Genomic DNA, 23190 nt, shown 5'->3' with positions numbered 1-23190 from the left:
AGCTGTTTTTCAGTTTACTGTTCTAACATTAGAGTAGTACATTTCTACAGATGATATGTTGGAAAGGATATTGTGATTTGGTGCAGGTTTTTTTTTTGTTTTCATCAATACTTTTCATCTCTAAAGTTTGAAAATGAAGACAGCTTCTCAGGAAACTACCACTAGTTTAAAATGGCCATTATACCTCAGATTTTCCTCTTCCTCCTTTTCAATTTTATGCAATGGTCAGTGGCATTTCTCTCATCTCTCATGAGCTTTTCCTTTCTCAGATCCTGGCCACCATTGCTCTCCAAACAGAGTAGGCTCCCCTGTGAGGAATAATAAACCACATTAGTTTTGGAACCACTTTAATTAAGAAAGGGACTAGCCAGAATCCTTTGAAGGTGATGAGAGAAATGCCACTGACCATTGCATAAAAGTTTAAAAGGAGAAGGAAGGAATACAGTTCAGAAGAAATAATTTGTTCAAGAAAACATTTGCTCTCCCGAGTGACTTTATGTAAACCAGCATCAATATATTGCATGAGATTATTTTATGATTGTATGAAGGTTCACTCTATGGATTTCAGCCATTTTGTATAAAGGTTCACTCTATGGATTTCAGCCATTTGTAAGCTTCCTTTCAAATATTAAAGTACTTTTTCATGCTTTTTGAAAGACAGTGGTTACATAGAGACCAATTCTTTCTTGTTGAATTACAAATTATTTAATTTTGACACCAAGTCACTTCCTTGCCTTCTATGTCTCAGTGCATTATTACCCACTGCCACAGATTATTATTTGAAGAAGGAGAAAGCTAAGTTTAATAATTTAAAAAAGAAACAAACAAAATCAGAGACACTGAATAGCCATAGCCACTACCCCAAACTTTTATGTCAGGAGCAAGACATGTTCTTCATATAAACTTTTACCTACTAATTCAGAGATTATTAGCAAGTTCATTACTTATTGAGTGAAATAACTTGTGGTAACCTTTAATGCTATCATTAAGTTTTTTATAGCAAACATGTACTCTCTAAATCCGAAACACACTTAAAAATTTCAATAGCACATCTCTCTTCATCCTGCTCTGTGGTCACATCACAAATGAAAATATATTTAATTGAACACTATCTATAAGTAACAGTGAAGTTTGTCACCAACAGATTAAATAATATGTATATAATGAAAATACAAAGGAAGCAAACCAAGCTTAGTGTGTTTCAAAACAGGCAGCTCATATTTTTCTTTAAAGCAAAAGGAATTCAAAGAATAGAGTTAAGGTTGGGTTCAGAAATATAAGGTGACATCACATTATGTATCAAGTTTAATTAGAGAACCTATGGCAACTTAAACTGTATTTGGGGAAAAAAAAGAGATTAGGTTTGAAAAGACCCATTAATGAAATTTTGGCACTATTTTGTTTAAAAGATGGTCTGACCTAATGAAAATCCTGACTCCCTAAAAGCTGAAAGAAGTTTTGCCACCAATTATGTGGAGCCAGGATTTTATGAATTGTGTGTTCATTTGCACCTGTTTACATTGTCTGCTGCTTACGTCTTCTGGCATTTTGGAATCTGTGCTCCTGTACAGAAGGAGAGTAGGCTTGAGAAAATATTTGGCTAGAATTCAGGAGACAAAAGTTCAATCTCTGTCACAGGCTCACTGAGAAAACGTGAATAAGTCTTTACCTCCCTCTCTTGTCTCCAGGTTACTTCTCAGTAAAATTCAGGTGATGAAACTCCTTTCTAAGGTCTCCTGAGATCAAAGTATAAAAAGTACTACAGCTAGGAATATTTTTTATTTTTCATCACTAAAACTGCTGCTTCCAAAATTCCAACAAGACACCAGTGTGATACCTCTGAAGGCACAAGAAGAAATAGGTAACTGGGAATTTTAGAATTTTCTGTTTCTTAGTGAGAATATGTAAGAAAGAAAAAATAGCTTTTGGGTTGGTAATAGTGACATATATTAAAAACATTTGTATGTAAATACAGGACTGCTAGGGAAACAGCCGAGGAATAAAATTAGAAATCCACAATACAATTAATGCATTTATTAGAAATAAGTTTGAGTAGTTAAATCACTGCTTCCAGAAAATTCTTTGCTACAATAAACTGTACATTCCCCTGGAAATGACACTAATGCTGGTGAAGGTAATGAATTTCAAACAAGCTCTGCATGGACAGAACACAGAGAATGTTGCCAGTCTTTCTTTAATTGCTAACAGTCTGAACTTCCTCCAGTACTTATGATTTTTCAGTCTAAAGCCTGCAGAATGGCTGTGAACTATCTGGCCTTTCATTTTAGCTTCAATCTTGCAATGAAATCTGTGTGAAAGGTTCCTGGGGGCTACAAATTCCATCCACTTCAACAGAATGTCATGATTATGCTTTTAGGGACAATAAAATGTTTTAGCAAATTTTAGACAAATTCTATTTCTTTCCTGTTCATTACTTGACTTTTTAGGGGTTTTATCTAACATAAACTCTGTGATCCATAAATAAGACAAGCAACAACAATCACAGTCAAATAGCTTTAAGTCACTCTAGTGAACTAGTCAACTCCAGTTCACAACTGCAGGATGAAGCTTGGGGATGATCAAGAGAGTCACCTCAAACACCAGATTAAAACACCCGTAGGAGGTTTAAGATCATGAAACAGATTAATGAAGTTAATGCAATTAATTCCGAACATGCAAAAATGTTTAGCCTTTAGGAGGAGATAAAAGATTCATATCTGGTCAAAGGCTATTTATCAAATGGGCTAACATGGAATTGTCACTTTGCAAATTCAACACAACTAGTAAAACTAACAAGTATTGCTGCAGGAACACCAGCAGTTGTTAGAGAAAATACTTGTTAAGGATTATAGTGTGTCTGTGAGTCTGGTTTTTTGTGATGGTGAACATTTGGCAGAAGGGCTGTTCCCTGAGAACTGCATCAAGAGCTCTAGTGTTGAATCTGACCATTCAAGATGCAAAATGTAATTGTTCCCAATTTCCTGTATTGCAGTTGAACTTGCAACTCTATGAAGATCAAGTAGAGTTGTTTACTTCCTATATAATTTAGCCTTTGCATCTCCCATTAGTTTCCTGTGAGACAATGGGTGGCAGAATAATAGATGAGATACAGTCTGTGAAGTCCAATATCAGCAGTGTAAGGGTAAAATTTGCTTTCTGTGTCTTGGTAAGGTGTCTCCAACTGGTACATTGAGTCTGGAGACCCCTGAGCAGCTTTGCCATGCTGTTCCAACTTTATGAATAGACAGAACACTTCCAATGCAGCACTCTGAAAACTAAGAAGAAGCTAAGACGAGTTTGCAGAGTTGCAATCAGATGCAAATAAAATTTTGGATGAAAACTGACGTATAACATTTTTTAGTTATACTTCATAATGCTAGAAACTTAAAATGGTCTCTAAGAACACTGAGCCTGAATCCTAGCTTAGAAGAAAACCCCTGAAATTTCTTAAAACGTCAGGAAAAAAATGAAAGCAGGCTGCTTAGGCAAATAATGAACACAAGAAAAACCCAGAAAATGTTAAGTACTTGTCAAAAGACAAAAGTAAAAAGAAAAGCTTAGTACTTAAGCTAAATATAACCACAAAAGGCTTGTATTTACATACATAAAACTACAGTTAAAACAGCATGAAGGAAAAGAAGTCTGTACTTCAAAATATCTTCTCTCCTTTAAAATGATATTAGGATCAGCTGACTGACAAGGGGAAACTTTTCTTGGAAGAGACCAGAGAGCAAGAGGATATTCATGTGCATATACCTATATTATTACATAATAATTTTGGCATCTTTTAAAATACCAAAATGTGGCTTTACATATTTTTTCCAGTAGAGTAATTACACAATTAAATTTCTACCATTAATTACAAGTAGAGTGCTTTAAATAATTTTAAAACTTTAGTTATAGCCATATCCTAAAGTTGTACACTCTAGGTCTGTAAATGTTATTTTACTGTAGCATCCTAATGAACTTAAAAGTAGATAAGAAGTTTTGTATTAAAAAAAACCTGGATTATTGACAGTGAAGAATTTGCTGTAGGTTATCTTAGGTTTTTAAAGGGAAGAAAATGATACAGTCTAAATCAAGTTTCTCCCAAGCATCTACTCTTATCTACCTAGATGCACACTCTATGTCTGCATCTAGCCAGGAAATTGTATGTCAGTATTCACTAAATTTAAAAAAATGCATCATACAGACATAAGCAGCACAGAAATCCTGCTCCCCCGCTATGTTTCTAAACAAGAAAAGGAGACTATTTTATGTCCTTATTGTGGCATGGAAGCTGATAATTTTGATAATAATCAATTACTCAAAAGACTTTAATTACACAGAATATGTTTCTATATAAATTTTATATAAATGATATATATATTTCTGTATATGAATTGTGTTTGTATGGACAATGAAAAAATTTTACATTTAATTTTATTCTCTGATCTTCACTTCTGATTCAATGTAGTTATCACAGTCCTCTGATTATTTAATACTTAGTTCTTCAGGCCTGATAAATTTGTTAAAGGATTTTTATTGTTTCTCAGTCTTTTTACGGGACCACCTTTAGTAAGGTAATTTAAAATGTGAGCTTCAGTTCAGAAAAGCAGATAAACATTTATATGATTGGATTATGTGCATATGTATTGAACTGGTGCCACATTTGCTAGTGCAATTTTCTATAAAATATTAATTTAAGTATCTTAAAAATAAATACTATTTCAAATTAGCCAATTTATGTGGTACATGCACACATACATAAAGAATTCAACATTTACTGTTGTGGTTTGCCTGTTCTTTTAAAGCTTTTTCCCTGTTGATGCCAGTATAATCTAATAAAGGATAACATGGTATTTCTTCCAGTTCCCAAATACTTTCTTAAGTGTTCAATTTCCTTTTTTTTATTCTGAAAGGCTTTCTCTAAAGTATGTCATAATAATTCATGGCTTTTTCATGTCCTAGAGAAGTCATTCAGGTTTACATTACAAATCACATTAATTTCAAGTATTTTGCAATACCTAAAGCATAGGTATTTCTAATTGCACAATCTTTCTGTTCTTTATTTATAACATGTGGTTTAGTATAGGAACTGGACAAGTAATAATATTATTTCTCAGTTGGTTTTATATAAAGTAAAAGGCTAAGTTATCACAGCTATGGGTGAAATTTGTGTACCATGAAGTTAATTTACAGAGGCTACTTCATGTTCTATTTTCAAACTAAAAGTCGATGCATCACCAAGAACCCAGGAAAAAGTATTGCATGTCTTCTTCTCCTATTTTGCTAAATTTTAAAATGCATGTTATGATATCAAGGAATCAACATGAAATAAGGGTATTCTGTAGAGGACAAAGCCCTGAATAAACATACACCAAGCCCAGCACAGGGCTGCTTTTATAAAAGGAAAGACAGAACACCATCCGTAAAACATGAATAAATGAAAGATGGTTTGAATTCATGAAATGTATTAGGGATTAAACATAACTTAGTTAGGAGGCCACAAGTTTTCTATGGAATCCCTTGAACTTGCACAAACATGTACTGAAGTCACAGACAAACTGCTCAAGGTCAGTGACAGAGAGGAGAACAATTGTCCATGTCCTGTGTGGACTGTGTGTGGTCTATCAAGTTTCTTTTGTTTCTATGCCACTATTTTCCTTCTGCAGCAGGGGCAAAGAAACATATTAGTGGCTCCTGATTTAATAGATAAATAACATCCAGTAGAATCCAAGCTGTGAATTTCTGTACATGTTTTTGTGCACTACTTCTGGCTACCAACCATATTTTCAGCACAGAATACTACATTTTTATAACTGAACTTTTTGCTTTATAATCCTGTTTGCTATACTCTGGTTTGAGTCAGTAACATTTTTTTTTTCTGGATCAAGGAACTACAGAATGCTTCCTCTTGATTTTAGGCTCACTGTGCCTGCCTTCAAGTTTTACTCTTGCATTTCATGACTCAAGGCTCAGACATGACTTATGTGGTCTATAATAAGGGATGAATGGAAGTTAAAAGAAAGGACAAAAACAGGAGACCAAACTGGAAGAGCATAAAAGATCAAACAAACTGAGTACTTCAAGATGAAGCCTCACATTTTCTATGATCCCTATTGAAAATGAAGCATTAAATTGTGCCTTTGAACTGGATAAACTGTGCTTGAGCTTTTCCCAGTGATGTTAATAACATAATTTCTGTTAATTTTAATAGGTTTGGATTTCATCCCACCTAAAACCCAACAGAACAGTAGCCAATGACATTTGACTTGATTTCCATAGCTCACATTCTTAGTATTTGCTGGAAACAAGCTTGAGCTTGTTTATCTGTCTTGACAAATTACACATCAGAGCAGGGACCCTCCTTTGGATGAACTAGAAACTGCAGTCTCTCACTAGAATTATTCTGGTGTAACTGGGCCAAGGTCTTGCCTCTAATTCCATGGCTTCTTCTGGCTGCTGTGTGCTGCTTTTCCATCAGCTCTTGGACAGGTTTCCTTTGTGTACCAGAATAGAAAACCACTCTTCCCATGTTTGGGCAATCATATGTAAGTCTTAGTTCTTGCAAAAAGTGTACTGTTTGCTTTCTCTCCCAAATGATAGCGTGGGAGGTATGACTAGATATTTTTGAAATGCGTCTTACAATGATTAAAATAATCAATTGAGGTTCCTAGCCAGCTCAGATCTAAAAATATACCATCTCTTAGAACAGATCTATTATAGTATGACACGAATGCACCTTGGACTGATAAAGTCTTGTTATCATAACTGACTGTGAATGAGTGTGCTTTAAGTGATGAGAACTCCCCAAAAGCTTTTCAGCTCTCTGCAGTATATTCACAAAAAGTGAAATGTAAAACCCATGAAAAAATGCAGGAGACTATTGTAAGCAATGTGCTTAACTCCTGCCTAACACCAAAGTGCTCCTTTCAATCCCTACTTGCCAAAGACATTTTTGGAGATGCATCCTATACTTTAACTTATTACAGAATAAGTATTAATTTCTGTGGCGAGGAAGTATTATGCAGCATAGTTTCTATCAAAATGAAGTTTTAATATGCTTTAGAAGTTTGAAAAACTCCTACATTAAGTATTCTGAAACAAGTTAAGCCAAAAATAAGCAATGCTTTTAATGAAAACACTGTTAAACAGCTGAGGTGTCTGTTTCCACATATTTAAAGGATCAAAAGTTTAGATGCTTTGCATGCTATCACAGATAAAAACAATCACAAGAAGACAAAATACTAAGAAAACAAAAATTTAAAAAGCCTCATCTAAATATAGAAATCCTTATTATTTCTGTTGCTATTATACTTTGAGTGACCCAAATACTTGATTAAATTGCAGCAGGTAAGTTTTGATACATGACATAATACAAAAGAATTCAAAGAACATTCTATGTAGTTAATGCACAGGGAAAAAAAGAGTAATCAGCTAAATTAGAATATATTTATCTTCATGCATATAGCTGTAGAAAATGCCTTAGGCTGGCTTCTATTTGTTCTTTTCATAAAAACTTGGAAAAGACAAGATCTCTGGATGTTTTAAAATGAAGAAGTTATGGCCATTAGGAGAGCAATCTCAAAAGAGATTTGATTTCAGGCTCCTTTCTGGATCAAGACATGTACTTCAACAAACTCTTCTTCTTCTTCAGGGTTCTACTTAACTCTTCTCACTTTTGTACAGCCTCTAAAGAGAAGCTCATTTTGAGAGGTGCTGAGCTGTAACTTAAGCCAGGGAACTTCATGAAAATAAAGCCCTACAATTCTGCTATGTTGTGTGAAGTTAGAATGTCAATTCTTCTGTGCCACAAAGAGGAACTTGTTTGTACATCTCAAACAAATTTACATCCATAGTATCAGTAAATGGATGTGATATAGCTGTGATATATTGACTGTAAAATAGGTGAGATACTCTTATTTTTCTTACACCTAATTTCACCCAATTATCTGGAATACTAATGCTTACATTCCTGGCATAATGATTAAAACAAGCCAGGACTCTGTAAATGTCAAAAACAACAGCTTCAAAACATTTCTTTTGTTTCTTCCAGCAATAATACTAATAGGTGAAGAGAACAAACTTTGATTATCAAAGTTCCTAAAGTTTTTTGTCCTAATAAGCACAAGTTTTGAACAAAGTCTTGAAGATCTCTAGGGGATTTATAATTTAAATATTTTTATCATGGAGATTATTATTTTAAAATTCTTTTAGAAAACGTACTAAACCCCAGTTAAATTAGTATCTAGCCCCATATAAAATGATATAAACAATACGCTTAAATGGGGAAAACAAAGTTTTTTCCTGTAGAAGATATGACCTTATTGATGACGTAAATATTGAATTTCAGAGCAGGATTCCTCATACTCAGATGTCTCAATCATTACCAAATGAATTAGACACTGATCTAAAGCACACTGGCTTTAGATCAGTGTGAATGCCAGAAGAAATACTCTAGCTATATTACAGCCCAATGATAATTGCAATTTTCAACTTGTGTGAGTTCTGTTAAGATAAAGAGATGGAAAGAACAAATTTGAAATGTGAAAACTATAGAGAAATGAATTCAAAAGAACTCCCACCAAAACGAAAGAGTCCAGACACTTCTAAAGAAATATTTATCTTTTAGAGATATGCTCCGATGGGAAAAGCCCAATTACTGCTTGCTGCTTTCAGTAATTATCATTCAAGTAGGTAATGGGAGCAATCTTTTATAAGAGTGTGGGGTATTAATAACAGACAGAAAGTAACAGGTTTCTTTTCTTTCTGAATCTGTAGTTAAATGCCACTATTTTTGGCCATTTCATTGTAATTTAATAATAATATTTAGTCGTAGAATAATTTTGGGAATTACAGACTAACTTTGGGGGGTAAGGTTCTCTGAAAACCATATAGCCCCATCTCCCTGATGATCAAAGTAACTTTAGACATTTTACCACTTTTCTAAGGGGGTAGTGCTATCAGGTTTTCAGGATCTCCAAGGCGGAACTGTCACAGCTGTGGGTTTCATTCCTGTTGAGAAAATAATCAATCCTCGTGTCCAACTGGAATATCTCCTGCTGTAACTCATAACTGTTGCTCCTTATCCTGGTGTAGCTCATCTCTGAAAAAATCCTCTCCTTTTCTGCAATGCCTATTAAGATAAGAGAAGACTCCAATTTGCCTCCTCCATAGGTGGAAGCTTCTTCCCTAAGTGAAACTAACCCAGTTCCTTCAGCCCTTTTTCCTCTGTTCTATGTGCCACTCACATGAACTTTTACTTTGGTGGCTCTTCTTTGGACTTTCTCCAGTTTGGTAATCTCCTTCTGTGATTATCCTATTTTAGTATTTCAGGTATGCCAGCTGACATCCCTCTATCTACTGTCTACACTCTTGCCATTCAGAAGTAGTGTAGAATGAGAAGAAATGTTCTAGTTTGCTACAATGAAAAAAAAAAAATTACCTTTTCCACTGTTGATACTTAAATTTAACAACACAAGTAGCATAGACACAACTAAAGGGACTGTATTATTAATGTGCTCTCAGTGTCAATGAATTAGTGCTATTAACTAGATTTTAACCCAGCTGATAGGATGTATTACTTGTAAAGGCTGAGCAACGTCCAAAGCAAGTTAAAAAAAAATTAATTTCAATCCTTATTAAAACATTGCTTGTTTTAATAAGGATTGAAATTACTCACTAATACATAATAACTTTGTGCTGTTTTAAACCTGAATTTATCAGAAATATAAGAAGAAATATCCGATTGGGAGCACAACTCTTCTATTATGCAAAGTCTAATTGCATGAAGTGTGACAATGGCAAAATAATTTCTTTTGACAGTTAGTTACAGCTGTGTTCTTGGATTATAAGTTACAGTGAAGATGGAAAAAACGAGAAAATGACCTTCCTCTCCAATTTTTAATGTGAAATGAAATCATTATACCTGAGAAGTCAAATGAAACCCCAAGCCCAGTTTGTGGACAGTAAAGTGGTTGAACAAAATTACAGTACTTTTATGGATTCTAAGCATAGTTTTTATATATTTGCTTCTACCTCAGAGTATAATTTTCAGAGAATTTCTAAAACAAAGAAACTGTCCTTTACAAGTGCAAGCTGAAAATATTTTAAACATAAAACTTATTTGTGACAATTTTAAAATTTACAAAATAATTATGAAGCAGCATTCTTCAGACTGCTTTCCAGTCTCAACTTTTCCCTAAATTTAAAAGACTGAAATCTAATAATAATAGAAAAAAATTCCACATTTTAGCAGCCTTGAAAAAAAAAAAAAAAACCCAAGAAACAAAACACCAGCAAAAACCCAGATTTTTTTATATCTTTTGTATATCTTTTAGTCTGCATAAAAAAACCCAAGAGAAGGTATGCTATTGAGTAATAACAATGAAACCAGTAAGCTGAGTATTGAGGATGTTAAGTTTGGCTACACAGTCCAACTTTGAGTATGCACCAGAGGCAGTAAACACAGGAGAATTTCTTGCTCTAACCATCTCTGTGGAGTACAAACAGGCCTTGCTTCCTCACTCTGCCTTCTGTCTTCAGGCCCCCTCTCTATATTGAAAAGGAACATGTGAGACTGGAGAAGGGCCAAGAGCAGGGTAAACAACTGGACAATGGAACACAAAGCCATCTCATCACTTTTCACTCTGATCAATAAATAATCCTTGTGTTCCACGCTGTCTCTGGACCTCAGGAAAGATAGCTTCTCTGGCTTCCATTATCCAGATGGACAAATGACAATATCCAGGCTACTAAATCAAATTCTGCCTGCAGCACCATCTTCTCATACTGTTAAGTTGCTGCCTGCATATGGAGTTTGAATCAGAATATTATGTAAATTTCTTTTTAGCTTCACAATTTTGTAAACTATTATTCCATGCCATTAGATAACAAAAAAATCATGTCTGTATCCAAGCAAATGGCCAAAATTTTTGGATAACCTCAGAGACTGCTCAGATGAGTTGCTGGTAGAGTTCTGATAGCCCTCTTAGATGCCAGATATATTGAACAGATAGATCTGGACAATGAAGAGGAGATACCTCATCCTACTGCTTGCAGAACAGAGGAATTCAACGTGGCTGACACCTGGACACTTTACAAAAGTACTTTAAGGCACTACCCATTTAACTGCTACACTTATTAGAACCCTTAAAAGTTACATTTTCAGCAGCTGCTTATCTCAAGGAAAAGTCCAAGCAAGGAAATCCCAGCTCGTCTTATGACAGTCAAGGCATCTGACAAAACCTGATAGGCACCATCAGTGGTGTCTACAGTAGACAAAAGGCAAGATCCTACAGAAATAAATTAACTTTGAGATATTGGAGGAGGAAGCACTAGAGGAGACACCAGAGGGAAAGTAGAAGACTTTCAAATAAAATTTATGGATGGTTTTGGCTATCAGTCAGTGCTAGTTCAGACACTTCACCTTTTTCTTTTTCTATCCAAGAGTTATACAAATTACTGCTCTGAGCAGGCTGATACCTCTCAGTGCAGAGATTATGTGACAGAATGACTGACAATGGTCAGCCAGCTAGGTTTGCTAGACAAAGAGCAAATGACAAGCATTTTGGTACTAAAGAAGAAGAAATACAGAAGACAAGCTAGTCATGCTACTAGCTTGGTCTTACTACTAGGTCCATCTCCTGCAGTATTCTGTTTGAATGGTCCTAAATAAATATCTAGATTAAATAATAACAAGGAATTCAGCTATGCTATTATGCCCAGTTCATTTGAGTCTCCATTTGTTTTAAGCTCAGCGGACTTCCTATGTCAGATGTAATTTTACCCATCCAAACACCATCATAGTTTCTTTTTTCTTCACTTGTAAATAAAAAGTAATACAGAGATGGATCTATACAAATGATGAAAAGTTCCTTTAGAAATCAAAGTTCTTTAAATGTTTATAGATTTAGAATCATAGAATTGGTACTGAAATGTTGGCATGTTGAAACAGTCCCAGAGAAAAACTTCCTATGTAACTGTAAACTGTAATCTGTAATGTGTCCCTAAAAATTAAGTTTGTTACAAATGGTTTCTGGATAGCTAGACAGATCATATATTCCTCACATATTAAACACCAGATGATACAAATTTTGTGTGGCTGATGTCATGCTTTAACAGCTCTTGTTCTGTCAACAAAGCACTAAACCAAGTTTCTCAAAATTAATTTTGTTGTTGTAGTACGGTGTTTTTACTTCATGAATTTTATGCACTTTTATACAGTTAGTATCTGTGGACTTAAAAAATAAATTTGCCATTTCCCACATTAAAGGACAGAAAGCATAAAACAGGATCTAATATACTTTAAGCTGTCTCACAGGCATAAATCACTTCTCTATCCAAATTCAGCTGAGAGACAATATTACTATTAAAACAATTCCCCATGTCTTGGATAGCAAACAAAAAAAATCCTTTTATATGAGATATTTTCATAATATAGAATATATATTTCATAATAATTTGATATTAGATATTCTGCTAAAATATGTATACATTGACTTGTAGCATCTACAATACCAGCAAACAACCTACAACCTCTACAACCTTAAAAAAATAGAAAAAGTTAAAAATTTCAGCATTTTATCAGCCATTTAATAAATCAGTTCTCTTGACTGGATAGTTTGGGTAGCAATAGCAAGATTGCCACCTCTGTGGCTCAAGACCAATTTTAGTTGCCTTTATATTTTTAAAATGTTATTTCAAACATACTCACAAATCACCATTTTCTAATTATTTCAGTATATTAAAGGCCGATTAATTTCCCAAAGTACTAATAAAACTTTTTTTTTCTGCTTGAAGTATTATACTTGGTAATTGTATTTTCTTAACAGAAAACCCAAGAAATTAAAATTGAAATTTTCCTCTTTCAGGTTCACAATTCTTCTCACATTTTCAAGTGAGAATAAATTAACAGAATTCAATAGAAAACCAAACTTAAGCTTTACAGTCCATTTCAGACAGCATCATGACATTTAAAAATATTTTTATTCAACCGAATTATATATGTTAGTCACAACAAATACTTCATTTTAGTTAATGCCTGCAAAGCTTGAGCTAGTGACTGTAATTTTATTTTAAAAGTAGTTATTTACCTGCTTCACTGTTACTCAGAAAAGAGTTCTTAATGTCTGTTTAGTTTCTTCTCACATGAGTAGTTCTCCACAACTGCTGGCTAAATACCAATTACTCACATGAGAATGCAGAGACCTACATACAAATGTGTGAAGGTTCAGATTCCAGTTGTCCCCATGGGGATTTTTTCCTCCATTGTATAATGGTATATCCATCAAGAAAGTTAAGTTGAAATAAATTTCTAGTGCAAATGTAAAGTACGTTGCTAAAAAACATTTAAACTTCAATGAACACAGACATTCATTATTGTAAAAATGCATCTTGGTACCTTCAATTGATCTTCTTCCTCCTCTCTCAGATTTACCCTACATAATGCATTCTCTCTGTACTGGAAACTCTGTGTTTTGGAAAACATCTGGAAAATGTGTTGATAATGCCATGTCTTATCAAATAGAATAAATCTTACCAGATGGAAAATCTTTAGTTTCAAAGCTGCATTCTGTACATGCGTCAGGGTGCTACTCTACCATTGCAAGGACTCTAAATGAGTGCCTAACCACCAGGGCTTCTCTTGCAACAGAATAAAAAGTCCCATTACAAGTAAGATTTTTTTACAGTTGAGCTGAATTATACTCAGCCCATATTAGATTTTTAAAAAAAATACATAGTGTTGTTGAAACTTGATAAACTCATGAGTACTAAAGACCTTTCAGACGTACATTTACAGAGCAGAGTCCCTTTAAACACTAATTATGTAGTAATTTTAATATTCCTACCCGATGGTCTATTCTTGTTTTCCTTTTTATATTCCCAGTCCATTTCTTCTTTAGTATTAAAAAGGCATTGTGTAATATGGTGTCTGGTGAAAGCAGGATGTTCTCTATTCCCAAATAAAAATTCAAAAATATTTTGCATACATCTTGTGAACAAGGCTTGTTAAATCATAATGTGATGACTTATAAACATTCATCATTCCTATACGGAAGCATAATCTAGTCAACTGCATGGTATAGCAAATCATCCTGACACATTTATATTAATGCACATTTGAATGAGAATAAGAAAGAAATAGTCAAATTTATGTTAAAGACTTCTAAAGGCTTAACAGCATCTTACTAAGTATATATGTCAGCTTAATCTAATCCTCCTACTTCTAATACATTCTGTGGTCTCAGCACGGTGCCCATAATGCTCTGGCATGTTATGAGGGATTGCCTCTGAGAAGTTCACCATCAGTACTACACTTTGTTCAATAAAACTTCACATCTGGTCTTAGGATGACAGAAAGCTATCTGTCTCCAATTTGCATTACAAACCTTTAGCTTCTTTTGACATCCATAACACCGGCTGTAATAATTTCCAATAACCTGTTACAATATTCCAAGTAGATATATTCCTGGTTCTCATCTTACTGTGTCAGGTAACAACACATTTCTAATATTTATTTGGACAATTTTAAATAAATGACAACTCCTTTATACCAAAACCCCATGTATTATCTAATCAGAGGCTCATTTGAGAAGGCCTTTGGCAGTACTTGTTCCTTTCATTCCAATGGAAGTTCTAATCAGAAAAATGCTACCTTCATTTTTTTTTCTGTGCTTTTGCTAGAGGAGACAATACATTTCAATTCATGATCTTACAAGAGTTATTGAAGACTATTTACTAATCTTATGACATGACAGAAGTCCTCTTGAAATCCACTAAACTGGAACAACTATCTCCTTAACCATCTTTCTTGATTTCTGAGCGTCCTAATTTCTACTCCTTCTATTACAGATACATGTCTTATGTGTTTCACATTAAAAATATTTGAAGAAAAGTGTCTATTATTCCCTGCTACATTATTAATATTATTTTTCTTCAGCAGAAAATGTATCTGCTGGCAGATGAAGACCCAAAAAGACAGATCTACTTGTGGGATGAAAAATGTCTAACACAAGTCAGAGATCAAACGTGTCACTAAAGGATTCTGATACAGATGGTTGGCAACCTCTGCTACCTGAGATGAATTAATAAATGGCAATTGAAAAACTGGTCTCTCAATATAATTTGCTTTCTGGCAGCCACATCAAGGAAACAAAATTTTTTAAAAGTCTGCCTATTAGGTCTGCAGCTTTACAAATGAAGATCAGTACTTTCCTGCTTTATCCTCTGTCCCACTAAAATGGTATTCTGTGTTTGAAAGGCAGTAGCATAAGTAAATTCTGTTACCCACCCAGACCTATTCTGCAACAGAAAGCAACCTTTGGAGGTCGTAGAAATCACCACTGAGACATCCAAATACACATAATATCTTAGGACAAATCTACAGAAAAAGGTATGAGCAAGTTTTGGCCATGCTGACAAGAGCTGACAAGACACAGCCACTGCTACTGTGGAAACCAGTACTGTTCCCTCTTGGGATCTGCCCCATTCAGATACATGCATTCTACAACAGGACAAGTTCAAGAGGAAAACAGGAAAAAATTGGAAGGAGCTATTGAAGGAACAGGAATAAACTGAAAAAGCTGGATTGGAAAATGGAAGGAGATATTGTTATCAGAATTTAACAATCTCTAATACCTTGATCTAGTCTTATAGAAAGGTTAAAATATCTTGGCATTCAAAAGAAAGACTTAATACTGGGAAACACACTAAAGGACACACAGAGTTGAAGTAGTCTTGCCTGTCAAAATTAAAGATGTCCAGTAACAACAGAGAAGATAAAACACAGACTTATGTCATCTTGCTTATGGACACTGTCAATGGCATACTGAAATTAATGGGAACAAACTGGACACCTCACACAACACTTTTTAAACTGATAGTTAATATATTTTAAATTATGAGAAGTAGAATTATACTACTAATGCAAAAGACAGTCAAGGACATCGTTCACTTATATGCTACGTAGTTTTGAAAGCTGATGACACTTCAGTGGAGACTGCATCCTCTGAAGAGAGCTCCAAGAACACATATTACCAGTACACCTGAATATGTCCAGCATCTTAACAATATAATAATAATTAGACTTCTGATTTTGAACCAGAAAAAGTGTATGTGTGTGTATGTATATATATATATATATATATATATATATATATATAATAGTCTTCTATCAGATAAAAATTTTCAGCAACTACACTTTTATTTTGAGAAATTATTTTTGAATATATATCACAATTATTCTTCCATTGTGCGAACTTTCTCGAAATTTTTACTAAGAAGAAAAATTTTATTTTTAAATTCTTCATCAGTGAATTAGTGCTGCTTGTAAATTTAATGTATTCTATATATTCTACAGATTTGCAAGCATGTATTTCTAACCAGTGGGGATAATGATAAAATTAGTATAATGACAGGAATTATTATGACAGTGTGGAGATCTGAACACAACAAGAATGAATTTATGACAATCGCACAAATCTTTCCATGTCTATGCTATTGGTAGTATAAAATGAAGGGAACTAAATAAAATTTTTATGCTCGCAGTTAATTCATTATATTGAGAAACATATTTTATAAAGTAAATGAAATTTGTTTGGAAGAAATTATTCTATGGTCTGAGAAATATCAGAAAGAAAGCAGGCAAAACAGTAATGTTAATCCCATGCCAGAAACATGTTTTACCAGGTTTCCTTTTAGCTCTTAAACAAGATGTAGTAAAAACAACAACATTCTGTCAGACTATATGTTCATTCCGTGCTTCCTGGATTAAATATGCTTATTCTATGCCACATTTTTATAGCTTTCAATTCCTGTACTTTAAATCTATTAAACAATGTCAAGTTGAATTTTCTTCAAAAACTGCTGCAGGTTAAGAAAAAAAAATAGGACAGTAGAATATTTGAGGGCTAACATTTATGTCAGCTAATTAATATGGATCAGTTGTGGTCTGCAAGGATTTTTAAAGTGCATGCATGTTTGAGATAAATATTAGCTAAGCATCTGATTTTGTTTCTTCTCAAATTGATAACAAAGTTTTTACTGATTGGTATGGTCTACCAGTTTTGTAGGTCTGACAGATAAAATAAGCTTTTGTGCTCTTGCAAAATGTTTTCTGTCCCAAATAGAGCATAGCCCAAAATGCACATCTGCAATATAAGAAATAAATTGTAGTTGTAATATTACATTCCTTGCTCTGTGTTCTCTTTACTTGGTAAGGGAATGAGATTCTGAGAAAATAAACATTGGGGGAAAAACCAACAAACTTGTTTGGATAGCAAGTTCTATTTAAATAAGTTACTTAGAAATCAACCTGTGTTCAAAACCAGGTACCCTCTCTATTCTGGATGATACAAGACCATGTCCTTATGTAAAAACATTAATATTTCATTATTCATTCTCAAAAGAGTTCCTGCCAGAAGACAGAAATTGGTTATTTGAACATGGTTCTACTCTGTGACAAAAAGAGGCTACCAAATGTACAACTGTTCAAACACTTTTAAGCAAAAGATTCATTCTCCCTACACTGAATTCTAAGGTGGCTGGATTTCTCTTGCATGGAATCACAGGATAACTCAGATTATAGCAAAATTGTATAATCCAACCTCCCACTCAAAATCAGATATGAGATTAGAACAAAAGTAATCCAAGACTTTATCCTGTTTGTACTTCAGGAAATTCAAGCACAGACCCTTTCAATATGAGAAACATGCCTGGTAGCCAGAAAAAGAAAAAAAATGTATTGTAATTGTAGAACTGTAGAATTATTTCAGTTGGAAAAGGCTTCCAAGATCATTGAGTCCAGCTGTAAATCTTTCACTGCCAGATCTACCACTAAGCATGAAGTCTACTACACCTCTTTCCTCCAGGGGTGGTGACTCCACCACTTCCCTGGGCATCCAGTTCCAATGCATGATCACCCTTTTGGTGAAGAAATTATTCCTAATATTCAAGCTCAGCCTCCCTTAGTGCAACTTAAGGCTCTTTCCTCTTGTTCTGTCACTCGTTACTTGGGAGAAGAGCTCAGCCCCTACTGGGCTACAAGCTCCTTTCAGGCAGTTGTAGAGACCAGTAGAGTCTCCTCTGAGCCTCTTTTTCTCCAGGCTAAAACCCCCCAGCTCCCTCAACCTGTCCTCATATAACTTACTCTCTATACCCTTCCCCAGCTCTGTTGTCCTTCTCTAGACATACTCCAGCACTTCAATGTATCATTTGCAGTGAGAGCCCCAAAACTGAACACACCTCTTGAGGTGTGGCCTCCCCAGTGCTGAGTACAAGGGGAAAATCACTGTCCTGGACCTGTTGGCCACACTAATGCTGATACAGGCCAGGATGCCACTGCCTTCTTGGCCACCTATCCTTGAAACACTCCTATAAAATGTTTTCTTTTCTCATGAAATTTGATGTAGAAGTAAACAAGAAGTACCTTATGCTTAGTATTACACCTGGTTCCTGTCATGGTAACTCTTACCATTTTGTAGTGCTTCAGCATCAAAGACTTGCTCCTTGAAGAAAGCTCTGAAGGACAAAGGACTGGCACTGCAGTCTTCTGAAAGTTTGTCGACAGCTTGTTTAAACATAGCAACTAAGTCATGAAGAGGTCCATCTAAATCAAGGTGAGAAGTAGATGAGGAAACCAAACTCAGGCGTACCGAGATTGATGCACAGGATGCAGAACTAGACTCCACAGATTCACACTCAATTTGGAAGCCCTCTGACAACATCTTCATTGCAAAATGCTTTCTTTGGAGTGGATCATCAACTACTGCAACAACATGCCATTCAATGGCAGCATCTCTGGGTAGGTGAGATACTACAACCACAGCAAGCAACCCACATACTGCAGTTTCATCATGATACATCTCCGAATCTTCAACCTAAAAGATAAGCAAAATATTGTCCATATTACAGAGTTGTAGAAATCAATGTTGCTCATATTCAGTTAAAATAATAAAAAAGTATATGCAGTACAGTTATTTCATGGAAACTGCTTTTCCCCTCAGCTTTCCTTATTGAAAAGTCATCTTGAGCAAGTATTCATTTATCAGACATTATCGTCTCATTTTTGCAATCTCAAACCATTACTATGCCTGTACCATAAAAAAAAAAGCTGATCATAATTTATTTTGCACTCATTCTGCAGTCATGAGAAGTCTTTTTGCATATGGTGACTTTTGTTTGTACCAAAGGTTTTTGAGGAATAAAAAAATGGTAGGAACTACCAAAACTACAGAAATGAATCAGTAAATCACATAAGTTTTATTTTTAAAACTGGAGTACAAAAGATTCAGTTCCGATACAGTAAAAATATAGTTCAGATAGTTCTGAACAGCAGAATTACCCTGACCAAACCCTCTTAGAAGATAAACTGTGGTTTTTAAATAGCAGAACTCATTGAGAACGTATATTAAAATTGTTTTCACATCAACCAGCATTGTCTAATTAGATAACTTGGTCAGCTACATCTGAGTAACTGAGTTCCTTTTCTTCTGATGGTTTTAAATAGCTTTTAAATACCTGAGCATCTAAAATTTTTTGACCATTGGATTTCCTTACTTTTCCCTCAATTTTTATGAAGAGACAGTATATTAGCAATTTTTTAATATTAGTGTCTTATACCATCTTCTTTGCACAGATAATAACTTTTTTTATATACCAGTTTGCTTACATTCCAGTATATACTGTTAATATTGTCCATTGCCTGACCTCTGAAAGGAAAAATAATAGCAAGGCAAACCTGTCATTTTGTCTGAAGTCGATAAGGCCATATAACTCACAGTACCTTCAATTCACAAGCTCAATTTTCAAACACTTGCTCTCAACTTGGAGTGGAAGAAATAATGACATGTTCCAGGCACTTTATTTCAAAATTCACTCATGAAGTTATTGACAAGAATTTTGCACAGAATATCTTTGATTCTTGACCCTTGTGAGCTGTTTACATGAAAAATGCACTTACTTCTATATTAACTATAGTGGAGTGCAATTCTATCCCAAACATGTAGCAATTGCTTTAGCATTTCTGGTTTTGATATGGTAACAGAAATAGGGACAATTTGTCTCAAATTGCAATCACTTCAGTCATAATAAAATCTCATGGAGTACTGTTTGCTTTCAGTACTTTCATTAGGCTGGCCAGGGCTGTTATTAAGGTAGCTACACATAAATGTTATATTAGCACTTAACAGGAGCACAGTATTCTCCTCTAGGAGATGAATTCTAACCTTGTCAATATAATTCTGCTCTGAGTGCTGTAAAACAGTTTGAAAAGATGAAATACTGGAGCTTTGCACTGAGGAAAAAAAAAGTCATGCTCATTCAGGCTTAAAGGCCATTTTGCTGGCCCAAGGTGCTGAGGTACTGGTTAGAAAAAAACAGTCTAAAGAAGCTCTCTCAGGTCACATCAAGCACTAAGACAAACTTTTCTACTTCCCTGTACTTGTCTTAGGTTGTTAAATCAATTACTTGCTATTTCTGCTTGCCTTCAGCTGTCATTTAGAATATGAAGAACTACATGAAAATTAAGGCCAGAAGAAAGTACATTTCCAAATTTAACAAATGAGAATCATTCTGTGTGAAAAACTACTCATGGTGCACCTGTATGGTACCATAACACTCATAACCTTTAACTTTAGAGTTTGCAAAAAGCACAAATGATAGAGTTACTGGGGAGTAATAATCTTTCATCAGTGGCTACAGAATCATATAGAAATACTTTTAATAGTGACCTCTTCTGAGTTACTTTCAAGAAATCACTGACATTTGTGTTATACTTGGTTACTGCATTTATGATTTACCTTTCAGAAATTTCCAATTTTCTCAAAAAACTGAATATCTTAATAACTGAATATCTAGCCTATCTAGTAAATGAAGATGAATACATAAGGTCTGCTAAGAAATTATATGATGCTAAAACAGTATAAGTAAGTATTAAGAGTGAAAACAAAGATGAATCATTTTGTTGGCTAAATTGTTTTTACAATTGATTCTGCACTCTCATCAATGAGATTCATCACTTCTGTCAGACAGCTGTGGTACTCTGAATAAAAAACTTGTTTTTAGAGCTCTTCCCCAAGGATACTGTTAGACTGTTCCATAAAGGAGCACAGGTTTTGGTCTGGTCTTTGTTCTACAGTTTCAGAGTCCTGATCAGAAAAAAATGAGGTAGAAGAGCATATAGCTTGGGTTAGAACTTTTGAAAAAGATATCAAATAATTCTTGGGAAGCTCTAAAATTTTTATTGAAAGAATTGAAATCTATTGGGGCAAACACTGTTGAAAGCAGTGATTCCTTAAAATATGCATTACCTGAATTTTACAAATCTTTATGAATTTCATTAATCTGTAGATGTAGTAGTCATCTAAAGATATTTGCCCTTTAACACCTTTTTTCTAGCTATCAGCTTCCAAATTATTTTCATTTCATGGGAAAAGTGTGTTGAAGTTTCTAATTTCCACTTGTTAGCCTTTCTATTGGATTTAATAATTTCAAGGAACAAATACTACAAGGTAGCTCTGCACTAAGAGAAGTTTGAAGGTCGCAGGGGAAAATAAGGGGATTTAGAGCTTCAATGTCTGATGCTGAGATTATATGGAGGAAGATTCTAATTATGTGCTACATATTACATGATCTGATTTAAAGAGGGCTGGAGAAGGACAGCAACAGGGAACATCTGTTCCGCATGCAGGAGAGACTCTCTGAAAATAAATGGTTCTTACATTTACTTTTTTCAGGAATAAATGTTATCTGGATTATCTCAGAGACCACACAATGGCAGAATTCCAATTCCGTCATGCTAGGAAATGGTAGATCCCAAACATTGGACAAAGATTTGATAAGACAAGTGATTTAGCTCCAACTGAATCTCACATTAGACTGTCCTCAAAACATGATTCATAATGTCTTTCCTTTGCCAGCAGGATCATTTGCTACTTAATTTATCAAAGATGTAAAAGACTGAGATCCAGAAAATTTGAAAAAGGAAGCCAAAAGGCAGAGTTTTCTAAATACATGCATTGTATCTGTACCATTCCATATATGCATTGCATCTATATCATGCCATATCCAGAGAAGAACTACAAACATTTTTTTAACACATTGCTTTACAAAAACACCATAACTCAACAAAGGACTTTTCCCACCTCGAAGAAAATACAAATATTCTTCTAGCAATGCAATGCATGTTTCAATAACTCACAGGAGAAACTAAAGGTACAGAGTACATTTAAGGATGACTGAGAAAGTGACTCTTTACTTCTCTTGTAAACACTGAGAAAACTGCCATGCTAAGCTCAGTGACATCTTGGAAAGCCTTCATGGACTGGTTAATAAAGAATTACAGAAGCTGACAACAGTTAATAAAACAAGTAAAGAAAGAAAAAAGTGGGTAACTTTATGCCTAAAAATCCACAATTAACCAACATCTTGAGTAAGATAAACAACTCTGGATGTCTCAACTGAAAAGGGCATACTAGATCCAAAATATATTCAGAGGATGACAAGTATGATCAAAAGCTCTGGAGGGTCTGATTGGAAATGTTCTGCAGCCTTCTTAATGAGAAGACAGAGGCTTATAAAGTCATACATGACATAAAAAGAGTGGATAGGGATAAGAACTGATTTTGCACACTTGTCTTTCTATACTAAGAGCTATGGACCATCAAATGACATTAGTAAGAGCATGGTTTCAAAATGAACAATGGTAGTGACACTTACAACCCCTTGATGGAGAATGCCCTGGTTGCAAGAACTTTACAGGGATTCAAGGGAACTGAACAAGTTCTTAGAACACAGATTCAGTGGGCATTATAACAGAGACATTATAAAATTCCTAGATTATTTTTAACTTATATGTTACTAATTTATATAACATTTATGTTTTATAAAACAAAATGGATCAATTTAAATATTAATTAAAATAGTTTGAGGTTAGGAGGATATTAGAGTAGATTTATGCTTTTACTTGTTTTACTGTTCACTTCTGCTTAGGGCTACTGTTTGGAGTCAAAATACCAAACAAAGTCTACACTGTGATGGTTATTGTTAAATAAGCATTTGTGCTGATAATAGTGGCATGTTTGGTAAAGAACTGGGATTTCTTGTTTGGACTCACAGATTTTTCACAATTAGTTCCTTCCAACATTTCCATGATTCTAAAGGAATTTTATGTTCATCTGTGATATTCCAGACTAATTTTATAGATGAATT

The 23190-nt window shown here is 34.4% G+C and overlaps 1 protein-coding gene across 5 annotated transcripts in view; it reads right to left on the bottom strand.

Moving 5' to 3' along the window:
• Positions 1 to 23190, bottom strand: part of DPH6 (diphthamine biosynthesis 6) — a 186088-nt gene that overhangs the window by 19087 nt on the left and 143811 nt on the right. For 2 of the 5 annotated variants that reach the window (XM_050975613.1, XM_030240289.2), the window contains exon 14: positions 18455 to 18860. In XM_050975613.1, coding sequence (XP_050831570.1) covers positions 18455 to 18860 — 406 coding nt within the window. Of the gene's footprint in view, positions 1 to 184; positions 309 to 18409; positions 18861 to 23190 lie in introns of all 5 variants that reach the window. The other 3 variants (XR_003946214.2, XM_030240291.2, XM_050975614.1) reach the window with 3 other exon arrangements.

This window comes from Serinus canaria, chromosome 5 (genome assembly GCF_022539315.1).
Source record: "Serinus canaria isolate serCan28SL12 chromosome 5, serCan2020, whole genome shotgun sequence".
Lineage (NCBI taxonomy): Eukaryota > Metazoa > Chordata > Aves > Passeriformes > Fringillidae > Serinus > Serinus canaria.
Note: the sequence above shows the minus strand (reverse complement) of the source record. Positions and strands in the feature narration are given on the sequence as shown.